The 19,310-nt window shown below is 41.5% G+C and overlaps 1 protein-coding gene across 5 annotated transcripts in view; it reads right to left on the bottom strand.

Annotated features, from left to right (window-relative positions):
- Positions 1-17,850: 17,850 nt before the first annotated feature.
- The window catches only part of fgfr2 (fibroblast growth factor receptor 2), a 43,075-nt gene continuing 41,615 nt past the window's right edge, over positions 17,851-19,310 (bottom strand). For all 5 annotated transcript variants that reach the window (XM_015943887.3, XM_015943886.3, XM_015943888.3 and 2 more), the window contains one exon: positions 17,851-18,314. In XM_015943887.3, the coding sequence (XP_015799373.1) occupies positions 18,150-18,314 (165 nt within the window). In that variant the 3' untranslated portion in view covers positions 17,851-18,149. The remainder of the gene's footprint in view (positions 18,315-19,310) is intronic.

Here is a 19,310-nt window from a genome sequence, read left to right as displayed (position 1 = left end):
TTGCCACGCTCTCCAAGTTATGAAGTTCTTTTCTCATGTCGAGAACAACAAAAATATCCGTCCATGTCTTGGCTGAACGTTGTCAAAGTCCGTGTTCAGGGTTTTTGATGTCACTGCTGACATCATTACAGCGAGACAAGACAAGGGGGAATGCGTCTGACCGATGGGGTGGGTGTTATGATTGGCATCCCGAGCAGAAAACATCATGACTAATCTGCTTTTTAAAGCGCACACCCACACTCATAAAACGTACTTCGCTTCAGAGTCCAAGATGGGTTTAGAAGTGGCTACAAGAGAAAAATTCAACGGTCAAATGGAATGTTTAGGATAACGGGAAAAAGAGTAAAATACCACAAACGTTTATGTTAAGTTTCTTAATCTTACTTTTGAATATCTTTGATTTTTTTTATTGTTGTTATATTCATGTAGATCAGGTGTGACCAAAGTGAGGCCCAGGGGCCATTTGTGGCCCTTGGAGTTCATTTGAACGGCCCTGTCACTCCATAGGCTGTTGGTGTCGATCGACTCTTTCCAACAATCTTTTATTCAGATTTGTACTATCATTTTCAAATGAACCAAAAATTACCCTGTTCTACTGTTTTAATTTTAAAAAGCCCATTTCGTGAGCCAACAGAAACAGCAACTTGATGATTGGGGGGGGGGGGGGGGCGCTTCTGGATTGTGAGTGTGTGGTGGAGTTTTGCCCGGGGTTCGGGGGCCAGACCTGGCCCGCGTATCGCCTAATGAGTACCGCTGTTTACGATGTATTATTTAAAAAAACCAATGGGGGGAAAAATAGTTGCTGGCTGGAATCTGTCAACATTCAACCTGATTGCCTCTTTCAAAATATCAAAAGTCTGACTTTTATTAAGTTTCACGAATGCGTCATTGCCATGCAGCAAGCGCATTGAGCCTGGCATTTTTCTTGTTCCGTGAACGCACCACCGCTACATGCTAGCAACAACTGATTTTCTGTACTTTGGTTTTGACTTTAAGAATTTTCATTTCATAAGTTGATCAGAAATTCAGAAACTTTAAACTTCTGTTCTGTGAGATAAATTGGAATCAATACGAGTGAAGAAAAATGGGTATCGGCCATAAAATCCAGAATTGGTGCATCTTTAATATTTAGTTTTAATAATGTGGTTCAGCTCTGGGGTGTGGGTTAGGGTGCTGTTGATCCAATGTTCTTAAACAGAGCTCATCATTCCCTGGACTCCCGCTCTGTCAACAAACAGGAGACTAAACTCGGCTCAGATTTGTTCTATTATCTCACTCTAAACAATCCAGTTTCAGTTTGTTTTTCCACACCGAAAAGCTGTAAACTCTGACTAACCCTAAACTACTCCAGCTCAAATGATGGAAGAATCTAGGATTTGCAATTGCAGAGACGATTAGCAAATGTTTAGAAGATCCCGTGGGGCGATAAACCACACACAACCTTCTTTTGTCATGCGCACACACACTTAACTTGTTTATCCTTCCATGCAGAACAAGACACGGTGCCTTGCAAGCTCTTAATCAAACACAAGTAGACCCCTCCCACTGAGGAGTGCTGACCCAGCGATGAACCATTCATTTTCTGCCTCTGATACAGAAACACAGACACCATTGAGCAATGAGAAAGGATTTAGTTAAATGTTTGCTTTAGATGCAGGAAATAAAAAAAAAGTAAGATAATATGGGGGAGGTGCAGATAGGAGCTTCTGGTCCCCTGGTGGCTCCCTGAGTTATCAGAATCAGCTTTGGTGAAGGGTGAAAGTGTTCTGCTCAGGATTAAGTCAGACACAGCAGCTTTTTAAAACTTTAACTCACCCTCCAAACCCCTCCTCCTCTTCCGAAGACCCCTCGCCTGCAGCTGGCGGGGTCTTATCTCTTATGGATGTGGGCTCCTCTGACTTTACAAAAGCCTCGTGTTGACATTCCAGAGGACCGAGCCTAGTGCAAACACACCGGGCTCCACCAGATGGCTGAGCACGTAAGAGCAGGGTCAGGACGAAGGATGCAGAGGAAGGCTACAGACCAGATTCATCCAGGTTCAGAAAAACACATTTACAGCCAAACTGTCAGATAACACAATTTATCAACCTGCCACGCTACCCTGTGTTAAACTCAACATATAATGAGAGGTTTAGTTCAATGTTTCTTTAAAATTTAGTTAATTTCATTGAAAACTTTGGTTTCGCGCACTAACTTCGTGCATATAATTGACCTGTTTTGGCTTTTTCTCCAAAAAACATTCAGCTCAGGGTTAGTGGGTTAATCTAAAGGGCGTTATCGCCCACATGTCATTCTAAAGGGCTCTGACTGAGCAGGGTGCATCGTTTTATCAGTAAAGGGTCAGAAAAGGTCTAAAGATTCAAATTAGTAGCTTAAATGTGAATAATGTGGTCGTTGTGGAAAAATAAATCAATGGTTTCAAATTTATTTTAGCATCAGAGTCCAATGAGTAACTATTGATAATACAGACTGAAAAAGTAATATGTGGAGTGCCACAAGGCTCCCTCCTAGGAGCCACACTCTACCTAAACAACATCTTTTCTGTATCGACTCAGTTAAAATTCAATATGTTTGCAGATGACGCAATGGTTTTCATGATTTACAGCAAGTGGTGGAAAATAGTGTTAATTAAAAAGTGGTTTGACCACATATGTGACGTCATCTCATAATCACCTCTCCCCTAACGTAGCTGCTACTCACCACATGACCAGATTTATGGTGGTTCTTTCCTCCTGTGGGAAGTTTGCTGAACTTACAGCACTTTTCCCTCAGTTTTCTCCATGTCTGGTTTGATGACGTCACTTTCGTGAAGCGCATTTGTAGTCCTGGACTTATTTTCACACAAAACCTAAAATAGCATTTCCCCCGTTCGAAAACAAGCGCATTCTTGGTATCAAAATGCATCTTTAAAATTCATGGACATCATATGTGAAATATGGCACAAAACAAGTGGAATTAGAAAATAGAGTTTCAGCTCCATTGACTTGCATTCATTTTTAGTTCTTCCGGGGACCCGTGGTCCGGAAGTAGATGGGGCGCCCTATCATTAAATCAAAATAAAGCATTTGATATTTTCAGAAAACAGAAATATTGATCATGCTAAACGGTACTTAAATCAAATCAATCAAATCAAAGCTTTATTTATAAAGCGCCTTCCGCAACCCTGTCAGGAAGCCCAAGACGCTGAACATGGTACAGTACAAAGTTAAAGAAAGTGAATAAATCAGAAAATAAAAGCAATTCAAATTACAGATTACAAAAAAGGTGAAACATTCTAGTAGAAGACAAATGTGTAAAACAAGGGAACAAGTGAACCAGTGAAAACTGTGAGATAAAATCAACATAAAAGAGGGCCAAATTCAAACATGTTCAGGAAACGCCAAGCGGAGGAGGTGGGTTTTTAGGCGACTCTTGAAGACTGGCAGAGATGGGGACAGCCTAACTGAGGATGACAACTGGTTCCAGAGTGACGGTGCTAGGACTGAGAAAGCCCGGTCCCCGCGAGTACGACACCTAGAACGAGGGACAGCGAGCAGGCCTTGGTCAGAGGAGCGCAGAGCGCGTGATGGGGAATGTCTGTTCAGGAGAGTGGCTAGATAGGGGGGACCACCACCCTGGAAGAAATGATAAACAAAGACGAGGAGTTTAAAGTGTGAATGATGGCAAACCGGAAGCCAAAGCAGGGAGGCCAGAACCGGACTGATGTGGTCCCGTTTCCTGGTCCCAGTCAGGAACCTGGCTGCGCTGTTCTGCACAACCTGTAGGCGATGCAGTGATGACTGACACAACCCTGCATAGAGAGAGTTGCAGTAGTCAAGCCTAGAAATTACAACAGCATGCAGTACCCGCTCCAGGTGGGCTCTTGACAGCATGGGCTTGATTTTTGCAAGGCGTCTCAGGTGAAAGAAACTGGACCGGATCACAGAGTTGATGTGAGCATCAAATTTAAGTCCTGCATCAATTTTCACCCCCAAACTGGTCACAACTGGAGTTGAAATTGAAGCAGTACACAAAACTTTTAGGTGTGATTATTGACAGTGGGCTGCACAGTGGTGCAGTGGTTAGAGCTGTTGCCTTGCAGCAAGAAGGTCCCGGGTTCGATTCCCGGCTTGGGATCTTTCCGCATGGAGTTTGCATGTTCTCCCTGTGCATGTGTGGGTTCTCTCCAGTTGATTGGTCTGTCTAAATTGTCCTTAGGTGTGAGTGTGTGTGTGTGTGTGTGTGTGTGTGATCGTTTGTCCTGTGTGTCTGTGTTGCCCTGCGATGGACTGGCTCTCTGATTGCCTGCCCGTTGTCATTTACTCTAGAAAACGAGTAGAAAACAGATTGGAATAAATATATCAAAATGTAGAATAAAATAAAACAAAATAATTTTCTGTATATTATGGATAGAATGTCACTTGGGGTTGTCAAGCTAGAAAGAATTACTCAAGAAGCAATTTTGCAGATGCTTGAAATGGGCTGTGACACCAGTGTTGCCACGGGACCTTAAGGGTTAAATAGCAATTTTTTTGTTTTTGATCAAAAGTTCAGCCTCATTTGTCATATTGTGCTGAGATTTGGGAGAATGCAGGGGAAATATGTAGAGTCAAAAGAGTGGGATGCCTTGCACCAGGGGCGGATTTAGGACTGAAGAAGATCCGGGGCTTAACACACGCGCGCACACGTGACACGCACTAGTCAACATCATATATATATATATATATATATATATATATATATATATATATATATATATATATATATATATATATATCTTGTGCCACATAATTTTTAATCTGAAGCTACATATTCAGCATTTTCAGGGCAGAATATTGTTCCTGTTAGTGTTTAGTGTGAGATGATAGTAAATATTCCCTTTCTTTCTCCAACAACTTTACCTGATATTAAGCTAACTTTAGGCAAACCAGCAGCACAACAAATATTTTCTAATAAGACTCACAAACCTGAGTCAGCACCAGTCTCATCAAAGCTGGGGTTCTGTCGTTGTACTTTTGGTCTAAAAAACGTCCTTATGTCCATCTTCACTCATGCGTTTCAGGCAGAGAGTGCAGAAGAAGCCGGCTGCTGAAGGGCTTCTTCTTCAGTGGTGGAGGCTCAGGCAGGCTGTGTACAAACTACTGCCAGCTGCTCCCTCTCTGTTGGACTTTGGTACTGCATGTTTCTTCCGCGATTTAGATCCGGGGCTTTTCATGAAAGATCCGGGGCTTCAGCCCAAGTAGCCGGGCCTAACGCCGCCCCTGCCTTGCACCAACCAACAGTTTAACTGTTTTTTCCGTTAAATAATTTTATTTTTTGATTTAAGTGCAGTGGATAAAAGTTTAACTTCTGTAAAAGTCAAAATGCCAGAGATTCCCCACAGTGACTAATAACAAATTCCCAGATTTTATGAAAGACTTTTTCAAGCTAAGAGAAAACCATAAACATCTTAAAGGTGTGTTTGATTTCACGTCAGTTCTTACTTTAGCACATTCAAAAATGTGTTTCTGATTGAATAAAAGGAGGATTTGATCAAACGTACTTCTTTAACAAAACATATCTCAGGCATCAAATACTTAATAAATATGAAAGTGTGTATAAAACAATAACGAACTCTCTGGCTTGAAAAGGATGTTGACATTGCAAATAGCCAATAGGTTGGTTATAATAGGGCAGGCTGCTCCTTCCTAATCCTGTTTTGATTGTAATTCATGATGTCATTGTTTTGTTCGAACCATTTTTTTCTGTGAATGTGACTACCAAAATAAAAGAATGGGTGAATGAAAATAGTAGAAAATACTAGAGCTGCTAGATGCTCTTTATAAATCATAACAGTAATGAATTCTGTATATAGTAAACAATTATATTTAAATAATACAGCCATCACAACAACAGCATCATTAAACATGTTAATGAGGATAATAAACAAACAGTGTTTCTATGCAAATGCGTCTCAGACAGTATTTTTCTGACCGATGAGTCAGTCTAATCCTCTTTTTTTGTGTCTTTAGTGTCCAACCCTCCCTGTGTGTGTGCCATCAGCACAATAGAAAGCTGTTCTAATAAAAGTGCAAAAGCCGGTGTGGATATCCGGCTCCCTTTTCTCTGCTCTGCCCATTTAATGAGGGTGCCTTGCTCCTGGCTTATCCCGACACTCTTTCTTTCTGCTCCACCTCCAGCCCTCCGTAGCTGCTTTCTTCCTTGGGCTTTCTATGGAAAAAGAGGAATGTGTCTGTCTGACTTCTCCCTCCAAGCCCTTTTTTTCAGGTTCCGGAGACATGAGGAGACACGTCTATAGGAGGGCTTAAAGCTTTTGTGAGCGTGTTTATCTGAAACAAGCAGAACCTTGGAAACGAGACGGTGTCCCGCTTTATGTTGAAGGGAAAAACCACAGTTTAAAAATAAAACTACAGCCATGGCTGCAGGTCTCTTAAAGTTAACTTAGATCAGATAAGGTGAATCCACGACCCACTCTGTTGAATTAAATCAGTCAGATAAGAGAAAATAAGGAAATTGGTCATTTAATCAGGGCTCCTATGTCTCTTTGGCTGATCAGTGTCAGTCAGATGGAGGTACAGAGCCTCGCTTTCATGGCAGTTACAAGCTATCTTCTCATTAACTAAATTGCATTGGCTGCTAGCATGAAGGTAATTTTATTTTGTTTGTTTGAACTAGGCTCGCCATTTTTAAATCTGGACTCCGAAGGGGAGTTTTTACAACAACACAAAAAATACTTGTGGGATTTAGACATGAAAATATATCACAATATTTTATATTTACCACTAAAGCACCAGACATTAACTTTCTAACCCTCATTCTTTAAAAATAAATAATAAAAAACCTAACTGTTCTCTTTTTATATGATTTATATTTGATGTTAAATCATGATAACCAGTGCCGTGATGCCGCTGAAACGGGACCAGAATTGGGCCTTTTAATATTACATTTAGTTATTATTATTACTTTTTTTTACAGTTCATCCTTTGGCCGGTTTGTTATGGAACCCCATAGCTGCCACTTTAATTAAAATAAATCTTGTGTCTTAATTATGATTTAGCGATCTCATTATTATGAGATACAAGCTTTTTTTTTATCACAGGATAAATGGGCTTCCATATATCAACTATTATTAATTATGTTTAAAAGTAAAAGGTTAAGGCAAACAGCGGGTTTATCAGTCATGCAGGATTAGCATGATTGATGGTCATGTGATTCTCTCTGCCACGCTGAACCGTTCAATCTCAGAGCGGAAAAAACAACCAATCCTTGTAAAACCGAGACTAGATGTAGGTGTTATAGCCTCAAGGTTATATAATTGTTATCGTTCATGTATTTTGCATAAAAACATATTGCCAACACTGAGCTCAATAGAGGAGCTTCCAACTAGGTTGGAGATGTTTATTTCCAGATGGTAGAATTAAAACCTCCAGGCGTAAACGAAGCATATTCTTGATAGTTGCAATAAAAATATTTTGGGCATTTTGATGTGATTGTCTACGAGGCTGCATCTTACCCCCAGGATCTTCTGGCCTCTACGCTCTGTTTGCTTCACACTAATAGTACCTTTCCTGAGCTCAAAGCTAAAAGTTCTCCTTTTGTAATAGTGCTGTTTTTTCACGATTGTTGTTTTAGGTGACAGGACTATTTCATTTTCTGTGTAATGAGGCAGTAGTGAAACGACTATAATGTGATCGTTTTAGACCAATGCGGTGGCTGCATCGAGTGAAGATTCTAACATGGCGGACTACATGGATTTGAAGAGTAGCAGCGACAATAGTCCACAAAGTTTTACCAGCTCTTGAGTGGAAAACCTGAGAACTAGTGAATTCATACAGCAGCAGCTGCATCACATAAGCACAATAAGTATTTTCTGTTGTTTGGTTTTAACAAACAGCATAAACTAAATAAACAATACATTAAAAAAATCAGGCTCTAGTGCATCAATGTGAATATTTAAGCTAAGATGACGTCACGTCATCTTTACAGTAAGTATACAAAAATATTCAATGTCAGGAATGCAGAACTGTCAAGTACACAGGTGGCAGGAACTGCCATTCACATGTTAGCAAGTATCAGCTGAGCCAGTAGATGAGCTTATGGACAGTTCTAATGGGAAACACTTCAACACAAGCGGCTGTTTTCCCCTTGGTCCTAGTGCTCAACCAGTATCTATTTAATATAGCGTAAAATTGTTTTTGAACGGTAAAAAGTGCAGGGGACAAAAATTGACTTTGGAAAAAGTGAAAAAAAAAATTAAAATAAAAAACGACGTCCATACTCCAGTCAGAGGATTTCTTCATTTGCAGAGACTCACAGGACAGGTTCTTACTGTTGATAAATAACTGATAGATCATTAAATACCAAGTTCACTCGTTTTGTCAATACACTTTTGAATGCAGTATGAGTTGGTTTCTGGGGGAAAGCTCTGGTGCTCCTGTTTCAGGCATGGCATGGATGTTACAACCCTGGCACCGGTGGATCGTGTGTGGAGAGGAGGGGGTAACAACAGATGACAGAAATGAAAGGGAACACAACAGAAAAAACACAGGGCAGTTGTTACTGAAACAAAAACACCAATATTCTAATGAAAACAGTAATTTATTTAAAGGATTTAAATTAACTGAAATGCAGGGATTTCACCTGCTCAAAAACAGGCTACAATTAAATAAGGAATTATCCTTTTTATGCAAAATTTTATCTAAACGAAAATTGTCCTGATGTAGCATCACACTTTATAGCGTAACGACTGCATATTTAACTATGAACAATACCCCCAAATTCCACTACCTCCGCTCCGCTCCGACACGAACGCCGGAGCAAAATCGGTCCCGTTGTAGTCAATCAGAGCAATTCCACTACTGCGGCTGTGCTCCGGCTGTGCTCCGGCAGTGCGGCGCCGTGCGCCGCCCTCTGTTCCGGCGTCCGGCAAAAATAGAATCGATCCTATTTTCGCCGGACGCCGGAGTTCCTCCGCAGTAAATGGACAGAAATCACAACTGCCCAACAGGAAAAGGAGCAAGCACAACTTCCGTTTTTCACATTACATCGATAAACAAAAGGCGTTTTTTGTTTCATATGCACAGGTTTAACAACTTTTAACAACTATCAATGGCGGCTGAACTTTAAATGCAAAAAAGTAAGCCATAAATACAGTTTCTACTATCAAAGTAGTCACCCTTTGTTGATCCAAACACTGCTGATCTCTCAACACAAATGATAGGCAGATTAAACAGTTCATTTCGATGCTTCTCCCACACAACGGGTGTTTGGATCTAACTTCCGCGTTTATTGCTCGGACTGTATCGCAAGATCTCGAAAATCCCGCGCAGGCTTGTTTGCCCCCCTCAGGTCTCCGCACCGGAGCGGAGCCGTTGTAGAGCGGGTACCAAGAAAAATTGAGTTCGGAAGCGAGCGGCTGCGGAAGGTGGGGGCGGACCAGACCGGAGCGGAGGTAGTGGAATTTGGGGGTTAGATGTGATGATTCCATATAAATATGAAATATCAACCTGATTGATCTTTGAATGTTTAATCAGAAGAGTTTAGGATTCTTTGCTTATTCAGGGATCATAAACATGCTTCGTATTAATTCAGGCAGATTCAAGTATGTAGTTAACAGGAATTTTATTCTTTTCTAAACTAATGATAATACATGACAAGCTATGAATAATGAAATGTGATGGTGTGTTTAGGCGGTGATGTATTTTGTGTTGTAGGTGGTGTGATGTAAGCTAGATGTTTAGCAGAACCTATGTATCTGAAAGAAATTGTGAATTCTGGGTATAAAAGAATTTGTTGTCTGCTATAAACTAGGGAGTTGATACTTAATAAAACAGCATCAGACGCAATCTGTTGTGTCTACAAACCCTGATCGGAGACCCCCCAGTCGGATCCAGAATGTCAGGAAGTCGGGTGGACCTCAAGGCACCGAAGTTCATAGAATAACCGCAGTGCAACCAGTCTGGTCTCGAGATGTCTCCAGGTCACAACAGGCAGAAAGGTTTGTTGCGTCTAACATGGACGTGCTCTTGAGGAGCCACATGGCTGTGTCAATTGGCAGTGTGCCAACAGGTTTGACTGTGTGTCAAAGAGAAAGGTGTCTCAAGGAGGCTGGTTCTGTATTGGCCACTTTGGAGTTCAGCTCGAAACTGAGTAACTCGGGAAGCCACTCTAGTTTTAATAATCTAGAGTTTTTGATTTCTGCGAATCAGAATTGGACATGTTTGTAGACGTTACCAAACATCCCTCAGAAAGCCACACCTTCCAGATACAAGCTGTTCTAGTTCTGTGGATAAAAAATCTTTAAACTTTATGTGAGATGACCTTAATCTTAATTTGCATCTAATGAACATTGTGTATGAGTGTAGATAATGATTAACTTGTTAAATCAAACATTACTGATCATAAGATATTTCAACTTCACTGAATTAGGCACAGATTATTCAAACGTTTCATATAACATCTGGTTCATTCAACCATATGATTTTAAATGATTATTTAAATTATGAGTTGTAAAAGTTCACTTTTCATTCAGTGTGTGGAATCCAGCAGTCTGAGATAAGTTTGACCATCTTGTCTTCGTGGACTGTCAACAAGCACTGCACAGTCTTCTGGGTGTTAGAAGATAGAATAGCAAATCTGTAGATGACCGGTCACTATGTGGTCAATATGTAGGTCAAAATTGCCCTTTCTGGATGTTACACTGTTATCTAATGTAACTCTAAACTCCTCCGAGAACACAAAGATTGAATTCAAAAAGTGATCTTCACATCTAAATTTGCCCTCCCAAAACCAGGTGGGCATTTAACAGATTCAAAAAGGGCAACACCAAAGGTCATCTAAGGATCGTTCCCAGTTAACGCAGTTAGCATTATACTCACAAACTTTCTTGACTCTAATGTAATCTCTGTTTTCAAAGTACCAACAACCACTGAGGTCTCTAACGACCGCGGAGCACAAACCAAGTGTTGCCGTCCTGGTTTACCTCTTGATTGGTTGAGATCACCGTTGTTTGTCCCCTGTGTAACTAACGAACAGTAATGTTGCTCAGCTGCGCTCACCAGTTGCCGGCAGGAGCGCCGGTCTGGACCAACCAGGAGGCTGGAAGCATCAAGGCTGAAACTGCAGGGAGAGGTTTGGGCGGGGTCCATAACAACGAGGTCGCTAAAGAAACGACCAGAATCGGCCAAGTAATGACTTACGGTTGGTTCATGCTTGACGCGTCCGCGAGGTCCGCACGGCTCCGCGTGGAAAAGTTGCGTCATTTTAACAACCACGCCCCTCCACCGCGCCTCCGCACGGCCCAGAATTTCCGCAGCGCGCACCTCGGAAAATTTCTAACCACGCGGACGGACGGACGCTGAAAAACATGGCGGACCGGCAAGAACTAGTATGGCAGAGGTTCGTAAATACAGACATTTGTATGATTCAGCTCTCAGAGATCACCGTGATCAACATGTTGTTAATAATTCTTGGAGAGAAATAGCTCGCACTGTCGGAAATGACGAGAACGCTGTTAAAAATGCTGGAACGCCATGTTGTAAACAGTAATTTCTACTTCTACTATGGTGTAGTGTTGGATGCATGCCGTAGAGCTCCATGCTGCCCCCTACAGTATGGGAGAATATTGGCTCACCGCAGAGACAAGCCGCACGAACCATAAACGCTGCGAGTTGTGAAGCGCGTTCCATCCGCGAGCCGCATCACCAAGCGGAAAGTGAATGCGTCAAGCATAAACCAAGCTTTAGCAACCCCTACTCTCGACCCCCCCGACGGGGGTTGTGAATGCAACAGGATTCGCTCTCTGGTTTCCTGTGTAGGGTTTGGTAAATTGAGTGCTTTAAGAGCTCAATATATATTACCTCTACTTATGACCAATAAGCTGTGATACTCTATCTACAGTAAATATAGAATATGAACCCTGCTTGGTCTTTACGGTGTTTAATCAGAAGATTCTAGGATTCTTTATTTATTAGGGGATTGTACACACTTCGTTTTGATTCAGAAAAGAGTCGGGTTTATAAAGTCAAAATTTATTTTACAAACAATTAAAACATGACAAGTTAACTAAGCATTTACTGTGATGGATGGAACTAGATGTGATGTATGAAACCTATGTGTGAATGTGGTGTTAGTCAGAACTTCCGTATATAGGAGAGCTGAGTTCTGGACGCAAAATAATTTGGTTTGCGTTAAGCTATGAAGTTGGTTGTTATCAAAACACATCAGATGCAATCTGTCATGTCTACTTCACCCATTCTCGTAGACCCTCTTGTTAGATCCGGAATGTCGAAGTCCTCGGACTTCCAGGCACCAAGGTCCGTAGAAGAAAACTGCAGTACTACTAAACTGGTCTTAGAGTTGTCTCCAGGTCATAACAGACGAATGGAACAGCGCGTCTGTCGGACTCTTAAGGAGTCGGAGCAATATCAGCTTGTTCTGCAGGAAACGGTTTGCTTATCAGCTTCGCAGGTGCAAAAAGGTTTTGACGACGTTTCAAAATCTTTGATGGGTTAAAGAGGTGTTGCTTCAGCTGGCTGGTCTGAAACTTTCTCTAGAACTGAGACATCACCCGAGAGTGATTCAGTTTTGATGTTCTCATGCTATGATTTGTGTAGCCAACCAAAGGTTGACAAGTTGAGGAATGGTTACCAAGACAACCTAAGAAACACGCCTTCTTTGATACGGAGGCTCTGACTGGGGTAAAAGACTATTTATGTGTCACGAGTTTCACTTAACCTTACTTGTTCTTGTGTGAGTGCCATATAAACAACATAACATTCATTTCAAACTTTAATCATTGAGCACAGATTAATGAAACATTTCATTATATCATAATTATTATAAGTAGCAATAAACAAATGTTTATTTAATGATTATCTAGCTTATAAGTTGTAGAAGAAGTTCATATTGATTTAAAAAATCATTCTTGGTTTAGCAACTGATCCGAGCTGGAGTGTTCCTTATATGGAGGCATGATGAGTCCTGAAAGATTGGACCTTGAGGAGAGAATGTTATTGTTGACATTTCGTTATCATGTGTTCAGAGCTGCAGAGAGGCTCTGAGCTCCAGCTGATGGGATGAAGGCAGGCCAATTTAAAGGGGACGCATGCAGTCTTGTGTCTCCTTTTTGACCAGATGTTAAATGGTCAAACTGTACCTAAACACTGACCATTGCTGGACGTTACACCTGATATTCAGACATCTCGCCTCTACCACTGATTCTGTTTGCTTTGCATTCTTGTTTTGTTTCCACAACTATCACAAGCCTGGAGGTGTTCTGCTGTGTGGTGGAGTTGCTAATGCTAAAGGTTAGCTTCTAATAGCCAAGATGTTCTCTGCTCTTACCGGGACGCTAACCCAACATTAGCGTCAGGGGCAAAAATCCCTCATCATTGTTGGGGGGGACATTAGACAGTACAAATATCAGGAGTAATTCCGTAGGGGGACATTAAAAAAAGCTTTTTTTTCATGTGCTGATGTGTCTTAAATGTCTCATGTATTATTAAATAATAACTGTTGTTCTTTATTAGTCCAAATAAATAGTCCATATATAGTCCCGACCTGTCTACAAGTTTTTGGATGCTCTACCAATACTAAGAGTAGTAATACTAAGAAAGGATGGTGTCAGTTAGGTGTCCGAGTGCTGCTGCTGGTAGAAGGCTGCTCATCGTGACCGGCTGTGTCCCTGTCCCCTGTGCTGTCATATGATGCTCTTCTTGGTCCATCCACCAGTGACCCTGATTCTGAACAGTCTGCCTCCTAAAATAGACAAGTTGTTTTCCAAACTCAAACCCACAACTACACAAAACACATAATTAGTTGTAATGCTTCGTTAGTTACTTCTTACGCAATGAACCATAAAATGTGAGATTCCATAGGAATATGGAATATCAATCTGATGGATCTTGGGATATTACTTTAACCAGAAGATCGGAACTTTTTATTGCAGGGATTAGATAACACTTCGTATTAACCCAGAGACAAGAGAGAGAGAGGCAAGTTTTAAAGTTTAAGAAGATTTAATTCTAAACAATTTAAACAAGGCTAACTAACTAAACATTCTGTGTGATGAATGGATCTAGGTGTGAATGAGGCAAGATGGATGGTGTAATGTGGAATGTTGTTATCAGAACTCCCGTTTCCGGTGAAGCATTAGTTCTGTGTGGGAGCGAATGTTTTGCTCTAAACTACAGTCGGAGTTTCAAAACCACATTCAGATGCCATATTGCCGCTCTACATACCCTTTGCAGAGACCTCTGTTTTAGATCCAGAATGCCAGGTCCTCGGATCCCCCCTCTTGGTACAGGAGCCAATGAAACGGCGTACGGTACGACAGACTAGTCTTGGGATTGCCTCCAGGTAAGCGACAGGTGGTTGACAGCGTCAGCGGGACCCTGAAGGGTCGGTGAGTTCAGCTTTTACTCTGAAGGAGAGTTGCATTCAGTTGGAGCTTGCAACAGGTTTTATTATCCAGCTTGTCAAGGTTTGTGGTTAAAAATTTACGAGTGGCCGGCTCGAAACTCTAGAACATTTGAACTGAGTTTAGGGTGATGTGGGAGTTAGTTTTATAATTCAGATGTTTGATTTATGGTCGAATCAGATTTTGACAACCAAAAAGGGTTTGTATAAACACCGCATAGACCACGCCACGCCATTACAGTCTTATAATTCAAGTAATTAACATAGTCATTTCATAGATATATTTTTAATTTGGGCTCACATTATTATTGGGACTAACAGACGTTATTTAATTATTTATTAAAAAGAAGAGTAGAGTCCTCTGTCTTGGTCTTGAGCCGGAAAGGAAGTGAAACAGTTTAGAATGAGAGGCATGAGACCTTGAGAGATTAGGTTGTTGAGGGAGACTGTCTCCCCAGCTTGAGCAGAGTGCAGGCATGACCTTTAGGTCAGAAAACAGGTCACTCCATTACGCTACATAGTGGAAGTAGTCTAAAGACTGAATTCTCCTTAATTCGTGACACTAACCAAAATCTCAAACTCACTTGTGGCTCTGTGTCTCTGCTTGACGGGCTCCATCTCTTTGTGTCCAGCTATGTACTTTGTGCCTAATGATACCATTATTAAACATATCCAAAGCATATCATTTATTTATATGGACAATAACAACAAATTGCCTCAATATTATTCAAATCTTTCAACTTACTTGATGTTTTGGTGAAGTGAAAAATGACCTGATGTCTTTCATTTGTCGTTTCTCTGCCATTTCGACCTGACTAGAAGCTAATGGGCTAGCATCTTTCACTTCTTATAACTCAGTGTGTTTTTAAGTAGCACAACTTGCATTGTGCGTTCAACAAAAGTGAATAAATTGTTAAAACAAAAAACATTTAGCGTTTTATGGAGTTTTGGGGGGGGACACATTTATGTCAGAGGGGGACATGTCCCCTCTGTCCCCCCCAGGATTTTCGCCTATGATTAGCCTTCCCTGTTGTGAGCCAAGATGGGTGAGTCCATGAACGCAAATTTTTCCGTGTGATGTAGATCTGACTGGCTTTTCTAATCCGCGAAATTCTGTCTATTTTCGGTTGGCAGCTAACGCAGGAAATAGGGGTAGAAGAATATTTCACCTTCAGCCTACATGTTAGTCAGAGTGCCCAATCGTATTTCAAAATTTACAAGTAAAAAAACTGTTTTCCAGTGGACTCGGCCTTTTAAGCTTGGTTTATGCTTGACGCATTCACTTTCCGCTTGGTGATGCAGCTCGCGGATGGAACGCGCTTCACAACTCGCAGCTTTTATGGTTCATGCAGCTCGTCTCTGCGGTGAGCCAATATTCTCCCAAACTGTAGGGGGCAGCATGGAGCTCTATGGCATGCATCCAACACTACACCATAGTAGAAGTAGAAATTACTGTTGTTTACAACATGGTATTCCAGCATTTTTTAACAGCGTCCTCGTCTTTTCCGACAGTGTGAGCTATTTCTCTCCAAGAATTATTAACAACATGTTGATCACGGTGATCTCTGAGAGCTGAATCATACAAATGTCTGTGTTTACGAACCTCTGCCATACTAGATCTTGCCAGTCCGCCATGTTTTTCCGCGTCCGACCGTCAGCGTGGTTGGAAATTTTCCTAGGTGCGCGTTGCGGAAATTTTGGGCCGTGCGGAGGCGCGGTGGAGGGGCGTGGATGTTAAAATGACGCAATTTCGCCGCGCGGACCTTGCGCACGCGTCAAGCATAAACCAACCTTAACTCATTCACTGCCAGCCGTTTCCTGACCGGTAAAGCCCTTCGCTGCCAGCGTTTTCACAGTTTTTTTAAGTCACAGAACGTTGCGCGCTAGGATGATGTCAATGCCAAAATGAACAAAACAAAGCGGAGACTCACCTCTTACATCAGGAAGAATCTGCGCGTTTCGAGCGTTATCCGTTCTTTCAAAATCCGTTGTTGAATTGTGATCGGCAGAAGCTTTTCCAGTTCGCGCCTCACTTTTTTTTACAGCAGCGGCCCAAAACGATCTCCTAACACATGGATGTTCCGCTTCCTGATCACATGACGTGTGACGAACGCGGGTGAAGATCGGCTTTAGAGCTGAGATGTTTGTTCTCAGAGTGCGGGGGCTCGTCCGATGCCCACACAGTAAAAACATGCTAATGACGACTTTAGTCGTCAGTGGCAGTTAATGAGTTAATGTCCCACAACTCTCGATTTTTAAAATTTTACATTCATCCCTAATTTGAAAAACTCACGTCTGCACAGTTGCGTACAACCCGTTTGAGCCCAAAAGCAAAAAAATAAATAGGTGGTAAAATATCTGCACATTTCTGAAACCCTCCCACGTTGCATCTAAAACAAAGATTTACACAAGAACGTGTTTTTTCAATATTTATTTTGCAAATGAGTCATGAGCACCTGCAAAACATCTTAATGTTGGTCCAGTAGAAAACACCTAAAAAAACACTTTTGTCTTACAGATTTCAGTTCTGTCAGGTGAATTTGGGTCTATATTTATTCTAAATGAGGAAGTGGGTTACTAGTAGCTATTGCTCATGTCTTTGACACCAATGTATAAATATCCAGAAATAGGCCTCTTATGTTCTAAAGAATATTTAAAAAAAATGACTGGCATCAACATCTACATGAGAAAGGGATTAGATGACTATAAAATGTACAGTTTTTAAAAATTTAACTTAATATTCACATTCATATATAAAACTTACAAAACCATGATCTTTTCAATCATCTAAAAATATTTTTGTTACTGCTGAAAGATTATTTTAAATTATCGTACATTTATTGGATTATTTTCATATAATCTGCATCCTTAATGCAATCATTTCAGCCATATTTGTATTATTTTCAATTAATTTTAAAAGTATATAAGTCAATAAATTAACATGCTACTGCAGTACCTGAAAAACAATACTCAGCTGTGTTATAAAAGAGTGTTTTCACATAGAAAAGTGTGTCCACGTCTCTGTGGGGACAACAGAGAGAAACCCCGGACACACAACCGGTCAGCATACCTGCCTCCCACATCGAAGCAGGAAGAGGGGATAGTTTCGAGTCCATACAAAATATAATTCATAGTAAATATAAAATATATTTTTATACATATTTGAATATATTTACAAATATACCCAGCACTATACATATACTGTGTATTCTGTTTCTAGAATGACTGGGGATGTTTCGTTGAGAGAAATGCACCAATATTACAAAATAATCAGGATAAAAGTTTGTTTTTTAATATATTTTCTTCTTCCTATTCCTGTTTTGTTAGTAAAAACTCAGTCTTTCCATCCACTTCCTATTTTTCTCCTTCCTTGTTCTTCTTGTTTGAAGTTCATTTTGGTCCTTACATTCCTCCAGGAGCGAACGTCAGTCTTGGAATGCCAACTGGATCACCAAAGCGAATAACACTTTTCAACGTCTGTGTAAAAAAAGATGAGGAAAAATCTGTGTTTGTGTGTGAGAGAGGAAGAGGAGGAGCATCCTCTTCTGTAAGGCCTCACGTGTCGTGAGAGTGCATGGCAGTGTGAGTGCGCGACAGCAGTGCTGCCTCTAGCCCGGTCTCGTCTGGGTCCGTTAGTCCGATGGGATCCAGAGGGAGAGCGGAGGAAAGAGAAGGTGTCCGTGCTGCACACCTGTTGAGGAGCTCCGGGGTTGGGGAAGGTCAAAGCAACACAACGGAGGATGGGTGACAGCTCATCTTTTGACATTCCCGTTAATGTGCTGGTACTTGGGGAGGCAGGGCTCGTCTGGTAAGGGGTCGTGGGAAAACACAGAGTCATCACCGGAGGAGCAGGAACTCCGGGTGTCAGGGAAGCTGGGGGAATACTGTTCCGTCGGGGCGCACAGGTCCAGATACTCCTGTGGGTGTGAGATGGAAGAGAGAGAGAGTTAGACTAAAGTGGAAGGGTGCTTCAAATGAAGAGAGTGGCAGAAGACTAGAAATGGAGAGCTGAAGCCAGTCAGCAAGACCGGGACTTTCCAGAGGAGGGTGGGTGAGGACAGTATCACCTTTATTATGTTTATCTAAACCGTACACCATCCCCGTGGGAAGGTTTATAAAACAGAACAGAGAAATAATCTCCAACTGGAAACTTGTATAAAAACATCAGCAGGAATAAAAGTTCATCAATTGAACGCTGGACTCCGGGCTCATCCAGGGAGGGGGGTTTGACCCGGCCACTGTGCAGTTTGGTTTAAGAAGAAAAGAAAAGATGACACGATGATGGAGAGACACTGGCTTTTACAGCATCTTCTCCATAAGTTCAGTCAAAGCAGATCCAAACTCTGGCATCAAAACGCCACGATAAACAATAAGAGACGGTTTGGAGGGGAATCAAGAAGCTGGCCCAACACGGCTAACCGCCATGAGAGGGGAGATGAAAACCTCAAGAAATCCTGTTATTAAATTTTGACTCAGTCCGGTCTTGTGTCTGCTGAGGCCCCCTTTTTTCCTCTCCTCGGCTTTCATGGCTGTTAGTGGGACTAGTTGTGTAAGAGGAAGCGTTCTTGGGGTTTTGGGGAAAAAAATGGAGAGCTGGCTTCCATTTTCCCAGCTCGACACGAGAAGGCTCATATTACTACAGATCTCCACATCTGCCAGCGGTTTAGGGTAGAAGTAAGGGAGGGGGGAGAAAAATGCAAGAAAAAGGCTCTTTATTACATTTCAAAAGTTCAAACTCAAAGTTGGGCCTTTTTTTTAATTCTTTGACTAAATTCATGAAGGACCAGCTCCAGAGCCAACAAGTCCTGACAGCTTTCCATTTTAGAGATCAGTGCATGGATATCACACAAGACGGAGAGTGGGAATGGAAAAGGCATGGGCCGTTATATGGAGCATTGTAAAGATGTGATGAT

This window comes from Nothobranchius furzeri, chromosome 12 (genome assembly GCF_043380555.1).
Source record: "Nothobranchius furzeri strain GRZ-AD chromosome 12, NfurGRZ-RIMD1, whole genome shotgun sequence".
NCBI classification, from domain to species: Eukaryota; Metazoa; Chordata; class Actinopteri; order Cyprinodontiformes; family Nothobranchiidae; genus Nothobranchius; species Nothobranchius furzeri.
This window is presented reverse-complemented; position numbering and strand designations above follow the sequence as displayed.